Source organism: Alexandromys fortis, unplaced genomic scaffold (assembly GCF_014885135.2).
Source record: "Alexandromys fortis isolate MF-2015 unplaced genomic scaffold, M_Fortis_MF-2015_v1.1 scaffold_54, whole genome shotgun sequence".
In the NCBI taxonomy this organism is placed as follows: Eukaryota; Metazoa; Chordata; class Mammalia; order Rodentia; family Cricetidae; genus Alexandromys; species Alexandromys fortis.
Window position 1 is genome coordinate 472,222 of NW_026067958.1, and position 14,173 is coordinate 486,394.

A 14,173-nucleotide genomic window follows, 5' to 3' on the forward strand; every position below is an offset into this window, starting at 1 on the left:
CAATATTTAAGAAATCAGCATTGAAACCAACTGACGATCCTTTTATTTGCCAGAGTCTATTTAGATCTAGGTACTCAAGAGTTCAAATTATATTTGTTTTCATGAATGTGGTTGCCTTGGTGTCCTTCAGAGAAAAAAATATAATTTATGGTAATGTATTGATGAAAAAAAGAGTGTGCTGGTGAGACAGTGTGTCCCTCAAAAATTTCTAACAATGACTTGAACATGAACCAAGAGCACTTAATACTTATTTATTGCCAGGTAAGGTGATCCATGCCTATATTTCACTCACCTAAAGATTAAGGCAGATGGAAGAAGAGTTTGAACCTGAACTGGGCAACACAGCAAGACTGCCAAAAAAAAGATGTATAAAAAAAGATTTTCATGCAATGGGACATAGATCATAAAGTAAGTAAAAGGACAGGACAGCAAATTGCCTGTCACTAGATCTGTTATAAATTAAGAATATCAAAAACAGGATAAACACNGAAAGGGGAGGCGGCGGTGGGGAAGAGACAGAAATCTTTAATAAATAAAAAAAAAAAGAAAAAATATTAGGATGTAAAAAAAAACAAATAAGGAAATAAATTAATCAGTACTCTTTCACTAATATTTGGGTTTTTGTGACCCTGATTTGTTGTTGTTTTGTTTTGTTTTAAGGAAATCTGAGGGGGGTGGCAACTGTGCCTTTGTCAATCCAGTTTATGGGAATTGCATGAACCCAGAGAAAACAGAGGTAAGTGGCAAGGTAAATCACATTGATTCAGAAGCAAACACACACACACACACACACACGCACACCCTACCCATCACTAATTAGTTGTATTTGGAACCATTTCTACATCATAGCTAAGAGAAACATTCTGGTGAACTATTTCAATTAGGGGCAAAAAGACATTTAAGGCTCTAGAAGTGAGTGATATTTTCCATTTAGGACAGTTTAATTCTGCTTGTAAAATCAGTTCACTATTAAATGGCGTTGTGGTCACTGTACTGCTTCCAAGAGAGCTGGTAAATCTGAAAAATATCTGTTTAACCCATAGAGGAGCATTACTCAGCTATTCCCGGCAGCTACTCACTGGGTGTTTTATTGGCTTATGTGTAGCCTCACTAATAAGTAGATAGAAGAAAACTTGGATATTTTTCTTTAGTACATTTTTAAAGATTTATTTTTTATATGTGTTTTATGTCTACATGTTGGTGTGGGAAATACATACACATCAGTGTAGGTGTAAGCAGGAGGAAGTACATCCAAAGATGGGCTACAGGTTGTTTGCAGGTCCAGATGTGATGCAGCAACCTGGGTTGATTCTAGGAGCAGTATATGCTCTGAAGACCTCAGCCATTTCCCCAGTTCTCCTGCTGAATTTTTATAAAATAATCTGTCAGCTGTTTCTAATTTTTGTTCTTGACAACACAAACAAACACCAAAGAGTCAAGTCAGATGATATCTAACATTTCAGGACCTTGTATGATGTTATTGAATATTTGTTGGCTTTTTACATTTTCATGTTTTCTTCAATAAATATGTCATGTACACTTATAGGTTTTGTTTAGGTGGAAATAAAAAAAAAGCAACAGGAAGAGATTACACTGACCATGCAGGGATTTATGTGGATGACTCAGTGAGAAAATTAGACATATTTCTACTCAATTAACAATAAATTCTTACAGGCATGCAATATTTAATCAATTAAATAAGAAATATATACAAATGCATGTATATTTTTGCTGAAGATAAGAAAATTTGATCTTTTTTATCTTCAACTTACATAAGTTTTTTGGTGTCTGATAAATGCTAATTCTGAGAGAAATTAAAATGAAATTTTTAGATGTGAGAATTTGTATGTTAGTATCTCAACAAACCAGTAGTCAATAAATAGTGGCTTCGAAGGTGCCCTACTTTCCTTGCTTTCCTGAAAAGACAGTGTTTATAGTGTGTGGGTGCATGCTTCCTGGAATGCACAGGGAGAGGGCTAGCTCCAAGGCTCACTTTTCAGCATGCTTTCAAGCAGGTTTCACTGCAGTTTGACATCGATCATGCAAAGCAAGACTTCAGAATTTCATTTTATTTCCTCTCCACATTTCCACATTCTTTTTAAAATTTACTTTTCAGTTCATTGTGTAGGACTAAAGAAGAAACCCTGCCACATCTCTATTGTTTTAGATAAATGAATTAAGTCTATTCCAAGCTCTTTGACATAAAAGAAAAATATATTTATTTAAAATATTACTGTAAAACTCATACAGAAATGTCATATGGTGCTGTTGATTTGGGGGATATAGTAAAAGAAACAAAACCCTCTCGATCACCCATCGGTCCCCATCAGATAGGCTCAGCCGTTGGCCACCTCTGCTGCATTTCTGTTTCAGTGTTCAACCTACTCCAATGTTCTTACATGTAATAAGGCTTTTGTAGCTAGGTAAAGATTTTGTTGGCGCTGTATTTTTAAATCAGAATCTCTATAAAGAGCATGAATACAAATTGATAGCTATGTCTGTTAAGGCTGTTTTAATCTTTATGTTCTATATTCTTCTAGTTTTCTTCTTGCAAAATATTTTTGGAAGAAACAAGCTTTTCCCAGATAACTTCTCATATTTTAGACTTTCTAATATATTCAACAACTTTAATTCTAACTCAAAGCTCTTGTGATTTTATTTTATTTACGCTAACTACAGTCAATGTATCAAGCTTAGTGAAATAATACAAGAGAAAGTGCCAAAATGCTGCCTTCTGAATTTCTCTATGCTTCCATAGGTGAGGAGAGGCAGCGAGACCCATGTCCACAGGTCCTGCAAATATACCTAGTGTGATCCCATGTCAGAGATATGGTAGTGTAATCTGAATCAAGGCTCAGGGTACTCTGGTTATCATTAGAAATATCCTTTGTTCCTCATGATTCTTTCAGAAGTTTCCTTACTCTGGAAAATACTAACCTCCTAAATATATGTTTCCTCCTAGAGTTCCATCTATTCTTTCTCGAATCCATTTTATGGTGCAAAATCAGAAAGCCTGGAAACAATAGCTCATCATCTCAAATCATAACATCAAAACTGTTTCATCCAATATATGTTTATAGAACATTTCGTTCACTAAACTGATCTTATGGGAAATAAAAAAATTCAAATGTTAGTGTGATTGCAACATACTGAAGCAGAGTTCCTTGTAGATTATTGGAATGTTTCTATAGAATCACAGACAATTTCTTATCTTCATTGCATATCTGACGACTTCAATAAAGCATTCTGCCTAATCGACTTTTGTTCTTTATTTTATATTATTTATTTTAAGAAACTAAAATATAGTTCATTCTAGAGCAAAATTTGAGTGGCCATGGCCTAGGAACAGAGATTTAGGCTACCCTATATTCTGTGTTATTGGAAGCAGTTTCATGGTTTTTCAAAACAAAGAGTCATAAATCAAGGTAAGTTTAAAGTACATTTGTGAGTTTATCAGGGAGGTGGTTATAATAAGATAGGGCAAGCTCTTCTATAGGGCACAGAGGTTAGCTCTAAAACGCAAGATCGGATTGCTTCACATTGGGAATATAAAGAAGTATTAAGTGTTATTTCTTTTCACTAATGCTTAGAAACAAAGCTCAACCCCTTTGCAATCTCATGAGAATGAGAAAATGATGATAAACCTAATTAATAATTACTTTTGCATTTTAAAAAGCATAAGATAATTAATCGCAAAGCCATGTTTATTAGATAATCATGACATATCTACATAGAGATGAAATGCCACATATAAATTGAGATGTTGGATTGTATAAATATAATGTCTCTACTTTGATAGTTTCAATAATATATGTATATCAGAAAATCAGATGTGCACAATGAGTTTGGTTGCTCATTGTTTAGCTATCTTAGCAAAAACCCGAGTTGTTTGCAACTTTAATTGCTCTCTTCTAGGGTTAGTTCAACTACAGATGAGATGGTGGCTTCATTGTGTGTAAAGAATAAAGTTCAAGAGAGGAAAGGATAATTTTATCCTGTGTGTCACATTTTAACATCTGGGAAAACCTTCCCAGTTTGCACTTCTAGATCTACTTTCTAGAATGCATGTCCCGCAAACATACGGCAAACATTTTCCATCAATGACTTCTTATTTGTCTGAATAGACATGGTGCCCATGCTAAACATATCACCCTAAAAGGATGGAAACTAGCAAGACTTACTGAAGTCCTTTACCATGCAATATCCGGCTAAAAATAGATCTGTGTAGCACATCTACAAATTCAAATGGGACTATCTGAAGGAAGCTGAGTTTAGAAAACTGTTAACAGATTCTAGACTCACCTGGGAGATGGGTCTCTAGGCATGGCTTTAGAAAGTATATCAATTGCATTTACTTAAAGGGTAAACCCTACTCACTGTGGGTTGTGTCATTCCCTAGCAAGGATGCTAGAGTGTAGACAGTGAAAAAGGAACTGAGTATGCATTCACTTCCATCTCCTGATTGTGACTGTGACATGACCAATAGCTTCAAACTCCTGCTATCTTAGCTGCTCTGCCAAGATGACTGTACTCTTGAATTGTACATTTCAATAAGCTCTTTATCCTTTGATAATTTTATCATCTCAGATAAGTAACTGAGACCTGAAGGATGATTTTGTACATTAATTTTATTAACATTTTGTGTGATTACAACCTGGACAAAAATTATGTGGTTTTTTTTCATTAACTTTTCAATAACTTAATCTTACATTTTATTTTACTCAACTTTTAAAGGTTCATTTTCTATTTATGTGCATGTGTGTGGGTACGTATATGTAATATTGTGTGCATGTACAATGCCCAAAAAGGACATTGGATCCTTTGCAACTGAGTTACAGCGAGTTGTGAGTTAAGCGTGGGGTCTCTGGGAGAGAAGCAGGACTCTCAACTGTTGAGTCACGTCCAGATCCCCCGTGTCACCTTTGAGTATCCCCTTGCATACTGTATCTCTCTAGTAATTATTTTTCAAAATTTTTCTTTCGTTTCAACAATAAAATTATTGACTCCAGAAAAATTAATAGAGAGGACATAAGGAGCTGTTACTAGTTAAGTGTGGCCCCACTACTGTGGGGCATATGTACACATTAAAACTTGTGTTCATGGATTCAGCAAAGAAGAAGACTGCTACATAAAAATGTATCAAACAAACAGTTATTTTCAAAAGAAAATTGTTATTTGACCGAATTTTGTATAAATACTAAGAGAATTCATGACACAAAGAGTATTGATAACAAAATCTACACAAACAGAAATGAGACTACAGCTAAAAATATTAATTTGCTCATGCAGGGACTTGTTGCATATACCCTAAAATATTTTAATTTTTTATATGATATTCTAAATACACATGAAAATTCTATGAAGCTAAAAGAATGGAATTTTTCTGAGTTTAATGTGAGACTGAGATAATTCCCTTTTCTGTGCAGGCTTCTTCTGAAAACTTTCTTGTAGAAGGCAATGCTTGCACCACTGTGATTGCAAAACTGGGTAAAGGAAGAAGAGCTGACAAGCAAGTTAGAAAATGTACAATCTGTCTAACTCACATTAAGGGCAGGGAAGCATCTGAACCTCTCTACTAGTTTGGACCAGGTTACATTTTTTTCTCATCTAGGACATAGCAGGACAAAGGATCACAATGATTAATGCTAATTGATTCTTTGGGTACTTAAGATATCTCTTTATTAATCTGTTTTATAATTAACATATTCATCAAATGCATTTTAGGCAAACAATAATAGCAGTTGCAAACACTAAACATAGTGAAAATATGGACAACATAGCACTGTATGTAGTTTACATATTTTAGTTGATAAGTATAATATGCTGTATACTATTCTTAGTGTAACTATATACATGTAGCTATTTAATATGAAGGTTGACTTAGTTTAAACTGAATAAAAAATTAAAATTCAGTGCCTCATTTGAACAGCACTGCAAGAGCTCAGTAGTCACATATGCTAGAGATGTCTATACTGGACAATGGGGAAAACATTTCTATCTTTCCAGTGGCTTTTCTTGAATGACACTGGCTTAGGTCAATGTTGAAATAGTTTTTCAAATATAAAGAAATTTGTTATAACTGTGAGTCTAAAAAGTACTAAAGGGTTTTATCATGTGTGTATTTTGACTAGAGACAGCCAATTTTCATAGAATAATGATGGATTCTAAAGAAGACAATGTACATCTATCTGGGAGAAAACTATAAGGTATCTATAATGAAGTGTCACTTGATAACATTTTCCTGCTATATAAATATTATATAGAATTCAAACAGAGCTACATCATCTTTGCCTGTTTTATTCTTTTGTGTTTAGATGAAACCTTGAAAACACTACAATTATTTGTTTTCTCTTTTCATCTTCTTGAACATCAATCATTCCCTGATGTTTATCACACCATAAAGCAGAGTCAAGTTTGCCTCTAAATAACAACCACTTTGTGCTTCCCACCTAAGAGCCTTCTGCAGTTAGGGAAGAAAAACAAAATATACCAAAACTACTTATTCAGAGTGATGTCTCTCACAGTTTACAGTATCAAAATCCATTCTTATAAATAAAATTCAGAAGAAATTTACATAGAAATATAAAAGAACCAAGGGATTTTTCTTTGTCTAAATCTTCTTAAGCAGAAAAGAAAGAATAAAGAAAAGAAAAAGAAGAAAAACTTCAGCTATGCACTTCAGTGACAAATCAACACCAGCTCTTATAATATATATTAACCCATTATCCTTATCTGTGTTAGCCACTTGGCTCAGTACCTTTTTCGGCAGGGCAGGTCACATCCTGCTTTTTTGGTGATCTGGGCAGGACTGGGGAGGAATGGGCTTCCTCCTTCCCAGCTTCTCCTTTTCTCATTGCCCCACCTTTACTTCCTGTCTGGTTGTCCTGCCTATACTTCCTGCCTGGCCAATCAGCGTTTATTTAAAACATGATTGACAGAATACAGACAATTCTCCTGCACCAATATATACTAAAAATTAATATGGGAAGGTTATAAAAAACCAATAAGTAGTGTTTAGAATAGATTGTTGAGAGGTAATTAAGTACCTGATGGTGATGTCCTTACACAAAATGACATTGAAGAGTTTAGTACCTCTCCCAGAGCACACAAAAGGAAGAAAAGATGGTGGCCTCGTGTAACAAAGGAGAAGAGTCTCCAAAATAAAACCTACTATTTTAGGTATTTTGATTTTGCAATTCTCAGACTCCAGAACCCAGTCTTTCAGTCTATTGCATTTTGTAGTTAATGGTCTGAGCTGATGGACATTCAGCAAATTCCAAGGATATTACATACAGGAAAGGCTGACAAGATCAAGAAAAAGAAGCACCCAGACTGTTTCTTTTTTGTTTATTTGTTTTGCTTTCTTTCTTTCTTTTTTATTATTACTTAAAAAAATACCAATCCAAATTCCCACTCCCTCTCCTCCTCCCAGTCCCCTCCACCGCTCCAACCCTAAGCGAGTGCCATGCACCCTGCCTTGTAGAAAGTTCAAGGCCCTCCCAACTACGTCTAGGTTGAGCAAGGTTTACATCTAAAGAGAATCGGATCCCATGAAGCTGGTATATGCAGTAAAAACACATCCTATTGTCACTAACAGTGGCCCCTCCAGACTGTTCCTTCTTGCTGACAGCATGTGCATATGCCGTGGCCAGCCATCACTTCCTTCAGGAATTAGACTCATGCTTGAAGCCGATGAAGCAACCAAACATCCATAGGTTAGCTTCATGCACATTTTTAAAGAGCTGTGAATAACATACAATAATGTGAGAGAATGAAGATACATGCAGTGCAGCTACATTCAGTAACATTGCTCAGAGTCATAATGAAATGAAGAGGGTGGATGCCAAAGTAGTTCACATCATCTGAGTGCTTTATTCAGAATTACAGATTTAGGGGATGAAACTAAAACAAACAAACAAAAAAGGCTTGACTGACACAATGGCAATGCACCATTTTTTAGGTGATTTTACACGAATATTGTTTTTATAATTTCTAAAGATTTTCTTTTCAAATTGAGAAAATCCCATACTCAATTTTTTAGCATTTCAAATGATTAAAGTCAGGGCTTGCAAGAAGACTCAGTATGTGTGGTAGTTTAAAAGAAAAAGACTCACAGAAAAGAGTGGTCCTATTAGGAGGTGTGACTTCATTGGAATAGACGTGACATTTTTGGAGGAAGTGTGTCACTGTGCGGGTAGACTTTAGGTCTCCTATGCTTAAGCTATGTGCAGTGTGGCATTCAGCTTACTTCCTGTTACCTGCAGATCAGGATGTCGAACTCTCAACTCCTTCTGCAGCACCATGTCTGACACCGTGAAGATAATGAACTAAACCTCTGAACCTGTAGGCCAAACTGAATGAAATGTTTGCCATGGTCATGGTGTCTCTTCACAGCAATAGAAGTTCTAATTAAGACCATTTACCGTAGAAGCATGTGGACCAGATTTCTGGTATGTAAACTGTTTTCTGCCACCATCTCTTCTTTCAGTTAAAATGCCTGAGCCATACTGAAAATAAAATTAAAAGAGAGAAAAGTGGTTTTTCTTTTTTTTTCTTTCTTTCTTTTTTTTTTTTCCGAGACAGGGTTTCTCTGTAGCTTTGGTGCCTGTCCCAGAACTAGCTCTTGTAGACCAGGCTGGCCTCGAACTCACAGAGATCCGCCTGCCTCTGCCTCCCGAATGCTGGATTAAAGGCGTGTGCCACCACTGCCCGGCAAAGAGAGAAAAGTTTAAGAAAGTCTTTTTGAAATTGACTTTTGCAAATCCTGCACTATACATTCCAAATCAATTGAACTCGAAGAACAATTAATTTCTTTCTGAAGAGGACTAGCATCATAAGCAAAGATACACGAGACTGGAGAGAGGTTGGGCATTTAACAGAAATTCCTGGAAGGATAATGACCCGGTTTTTAACTGCATGTCTGACTCAGAGTAAATGTGAGAAACATTTGCAGGTTCTTGTCATTCTGAGCTCCCTGTAATTCTCTGCACTTCTCAGACTCCTTTCAATACATCCCCTTTCATCCATGAGTGGGTCAATGGCAACTTCTGCTATTAGAAACCAAAAATACTAACTGATACACAACTGGTACTTTCCTCAGCTGCAGTTTCCATAACAAAATGCCACAGACACTGTGATCTCAACAAGAGAAAAACTCTCTTGTCGTTTAGGGGTTGTTGAGGAGACATTAAGAGAATGAAGAGGTTTGCTTTGTTCTCAGGGATCCTGGCTTTCAGGTGACCTCCATTCCACACGACATCATTTTGCAGTCACAGACTGAAGACGGTGTCTTCTATTAAGAGAGAAAAAAATATGATCACAAGCAGCCCATCCTAATAAATTTATTTACTTTAAATTACTACGAAAAGCCCCAATCTCTGTGTACTTTCACACTAGTGTCTAGAAATTTAATATGTAGAACTTGGTAAAGTATATAAAAAACATTCAGTTTGTGAAGACTATGTGTTTCATAATGATGATGGAAACAAATTACTAATAGATAAAGAACAATTATACAGATAAGTAACAGATAGTAAGGGGAATAAAATAAAGCCTTGTTACTAGAAAAGGGCCTTGGATTTCATGTTTCAAGAACATTTTATAATTTATGTCATAATCAGAAATGTTATATGACATAATTAGCAGTAATTAAATATTTATCATATTCATTTAAAACTGTAGATGTTCATAAAAGAATATGATGGAGAGCAAAGTATGTCCTAAGAATGAGGACAACACAAATTAGAGATTTCTCCAAACACATTTCTTTGATTTACAAAAGCACTGGATGTTCTCTGCTTTCAGCAACTGCTGTTCGGTAGACTTCTTTCCCCGAAGTCTCCAAAGCCTTTGTTCTTCTGCACACTTAGATATTGGCCTGATAACTATAAAACATTCTATGTCTGGTTCACAGCACAGCTGTTTCAGTGCCTGGCATCCTTTATTTCAAGGTTTTGCAATCTACTTCCCATTTGAGGCATCATGCCTGAACTGCACACCCACCAACTACATTGAGCATGCACATCACAGAGAGGCTATTTTCCTAGGAAAGCCTGGCTCCAAATGTTTATTTCTGTCTGGCATTACAAAGAAACCTTCCACAATGGCTGCATATCCTTCCTACACAACTCAGCTCTTGTCTATGATTGATGCATAATAGATACTATTGTAGCTGCTTCAAATGTTCTTGTTCCTCTTTGTTAGTCTCTATCACACCATGGCTGGAACACAATGAAAAAGCTGCAGCTTTAGAGGCGCTTTGATCTACTTCAGCATCAAGAGGCAGACCCCAAAACAAAGAAGAGAGGATGAGCAGAGGTCTCAGGAAACCAGCCTTGTGTCTGCTCACTCCCCTGCAGAGGATGATACCACCATGGAGCTAAGTGTAGAATAAACACAGACAGACAAGTTCATGTAAGGGAGGGGTCGGTGGTCAGTGTGCTGCTTTCAATCATATCAAAGCACTCAGTGTACGTATGGAGGTTGAAAATAAAGCAAAGTTGACGAAAATGAAAAGCCCAGCTTTCTTTCATTGGAATTAAGTACTATCATGGTCACTGAAAGGACAAGAGTAGTTTCTTTCAGTCTTTTGGATCCAAGGCAACATTAAAAATGAAGTTATTTTTGAAAGAACAAGATAGTAAGATGAAAGTAACGATGGTATTTTTTTCTCATTAAAACTAATACAAAGAAATTTCTTTTTGCCAGGAGCGCCTTAGCTCTTTACATTGTCTGTAGATTTTTGATGGTATGTTTGAAAGATGATACCCTGGGAGTGATTTCAAAATGCAAGTGTATTACTTTGCTGCCAGAATAAGAAGTGATAAGTGGGAGAATTCATCTTACTGCTTTCTGTTTAAACTGAAGGACTCCTAATCTTCCAGTCTGATGCATGAAAGGGCTGGGAGCTTACATAGGGATGTAGAGTGTTATCCACAAAATCCTTTAATATATTAATCTTAGTTTGAGCTAGTATTTGTATCCTCAGAGAACTTACATCTTGAAAAGATGAGTTAATTGTTTTGAAAATTAGCAACGTACATAAAAGTCTTACATTTTGCAATGATATCAGATATTTTGTAATGACAATAGATCTAATTTGTGCAAGCTTTTAAAAAGAATAATAGTAAAAAAAGAATAATAGTACCCTTTATTCAAAGATTTTATTTTAGTAAATTATTATATTGTTTCAAGTGGTGTTTTGGAGTCTAAAATGTGTATCATTCACCTTTTGCAACGTTCAAATGTCATTTCATGGGTGAAAACTTTAAAAGAGAATTTCCTTCCATTTATGTGCTGTTTTATACTATTTTATAAATCTCTATAGTTTCAAAACTCTACATCAATTCAAAATATGAAAAAATATTACTTATTTCCATGATTTTGGACCTTTCTTTATTTATTAGAGAGTTCCTAATTTCAGTTTTGTACCACAGCCCTCCCTCTGTCTGCAGAACTTCCCAAACAAGCGTGCATCTAAAGGCAACAGATTTTCAGGACTTCTGCTTAAAAGAGTCTATATTTTATATTTATTTTAAATAAATAACTCCACGAAGATGGCACTCCAAATTATTATGAGTTACAGAATTTGTAGTGAGTCTGAGAGGAATATTATCTTTGCTCCTCGACTAGCCTAGGAGTATTATCTCTGCTCCTCAACTGGTCTAGGAGTATTTTCTTTGTTACTTGGCTGGTCTAGGAGTATTTTCTTTGTTACTTGGCTGGTCTAGGAGTATTATCTTTGCTCCTCAACTGGTCTAGGAGTATTTATTGTCTTTGTTACTTGACTGGTCTAGGAGTATTATCTTTGCTCCTCAACTGGTCTAGGAGTATTTATTGTCTTTGTTACTTGACTGGCCTAGGAGTATTTTCTTTGTTACTTGACTGGCCTAGGAGTATTTTCTTTGTTACTTGACTGGTCTAGGAGTATTATCTTTGTTACTTGACTGGTCTAGGAGTATTTATTATCTTTGTTACTTGACTGGTCTAGGAGTATTATCTTTGCTCCTCAACTGGTCTAACTTCTGGTGTGCTTATCCCCACACTCTGCTCACAGACAATGCTCACATCTTCCTCCCTGCAGAAATATCCAGTCTGATTAGATTGCTAGGTCTCACACCCTTTTTACCAAGATACTCATGTAACTGACAATTCAATGTCTGGGTCAATTGATAGTAGAGTTTCTGGGGTTCTTCTCATGACAGACTTGTTTTCCTTGCTCTTATGTCTGAAAGTTTGTTGGTGGTGGTGGTGGATAATGATAGCATGTAAAAAAAAAAACCAACCTGGCACTAATATTTATAATTAAGAATGGATCTTTTCTTTTGTTATGACTTCAGCATGTGGGATTAAGTTATTGATACCAGCACAGAAAGCAATACTAAGGCACCATTTAAGAAAAGAAAGAGCAACAATCTATGACTGCTGAGTGAAGAACAATCTTTTTTTTTTCAGGAATAAGCACCTTTAATATACTCTGGATCCCAAATGATCAACCCTAAACACATGTACACATAAGTACACTAAATTGACTCATTAGGTGTGTGTGTGTGTGTGTGTGTGTGGTGTCTACCAATAATAGTCAATGAAGAGGTGAGAACCTCAAGCAGGAGGATGGAGAAGCTCTGGAAGTGGACGGGGTTAAAATTACCTAACTACAGCACTCTTCCATAAAAATCAAAATAATAAAAACTATTTTGCAAAATAAAGTTATCAGTCTACTGACAAGGAAACAGCACGAAGGCCCCAGAGAGTCTTCCCAATCAGTGAGGAAACTGAAGCAGCCTGAGCTAAGACAGTTTTGATGGGTTGAACATTGTACCGGTGCATAGTTCAGGTGGAGCTTGCGATGCATTATATATTGAGAATTTTCTGCCTCTCCATAATTCTGGCTCATTCTGCAAAGTGCTTACTTCCTCTCTTGTAGTCCAGGTTCATAGGCTCCAAGTTTCTCAGGTACCTTACGCTATCTAGAGGACTTTCATTTTCCCCAGGCTCTTGAGGCCATACTAAGACAAGTCCTAGAATTCTACACATGTGTGCTCAAAGAGAGGTCCAATGGATTTGAAGAATTGGAGAACCTTCCAATTTATGCTAGGTTTCGGTGTTTGCATCATCAGCGTTTTCCATTTATTGCTGATGTACCCTGGACTGCAAATGCCTCTTGCAGTCACCCGCTTTTACCTGGTGCTTTGGCTGGGACTGGTTGCAGAAGATGGTTCTCAGCATTTGTTCTCACCTTCACATTAAATATGTCAACTTTTGTGTCTCACTTGGTATAAGATTGTGTGAGAGTGTTCCTACTTTCCTGTCTCAGAGTTCTTTAGCTACCTGGATGGAAATCCCTAATAGGCAAGATGCCCTTTAGACACTGGTCTCTGGTAGCTGTTATTTTTCCTCAAATTCTGACAGTACCAGGCAAATAATAGGCACAAAGAAGCAGCAATAAGTGGCACCTTCAACTGGTAGAGACCCTAGGTTTATCTGAGTATAGGGACTTTGCCCTACAAATGGCATAGGCCCTATGTGGGCCTCAGCTATGAAGACACTTGGCCACTTGCAGCAGCCATTGTTAGCTCTAGCATTTGAGATTTTTGATGTCTTGACAGGAATTCTTTTGGCAACCAAGGCCTGCCAGTTGTCTCACTGTCTCCATTTGGCCTTTAGAGCTCTCTATTCATCTCTTTTACTTCAACTCCCCTCCTTCTTCTGTCCCTGGTCATCATAGGAGCTGTTCTGCTGCTTCTGTAGCTTCCTAAATTTTGATGGATCATAGCTATTTGCCTGACTAATGACAGCCATTCATTTTGGATCAATCACTGCCGTTGTGGTTTGTGTTTTACATCAATCAGGACTTGCGTATAGGTAGAGTTTTTTGTTGGGACTGACAATCAGCTCTGTCCTCCCAACCACTCCCAAATAACCACACAGAGATTTAATATTAATTATAAATGATCAGCACAGAGCTTAGGCTTGTTTCTAGCTAGCTAGCTCTTACAAATTAAATTAATCATTTCTTTTAATCTATGTGCTGCTCTGAGACTCATTTATTTCCCCTACATACTTCCTATCCTGTTCACTCTGCATCTCTTAGTGTTTCATCTGACTCAGCCCTTTTCTCTGACCCAAAAATCCTGCCTACCCACTGGCCAGTCAGTTCTTTATTGACCAATGA

At 36.5% G+C, this 14,173-nt stretch overlaps 1 protein-coding gene across 1 annotated transcript in view; it reads left to right on the forward strand.

Moving 5' to 3' along the window:
• Malrd1 (MAM and LDL receptor class A domain containing 1) overlaps positions 1-3,046 on the forward strand; it is a 463,630-nt gene extending 460,584 nt beyond the window's left edge. Inside the window, exons 26-27 of the mRNA XM_050152697.1 lie at positions 661-736; positions 2,963-3,046. Coding sequence (XP_050008654.1) covers positions 661-736; positions 2,963-3,046 — 160 coding nt within the window. The remainder of the gene's footprint in view (positions 1-660; positions 737-2,962) is intronic.
• Positions 3,047-14,173: the final 11,127 nt, after the last annotated feature.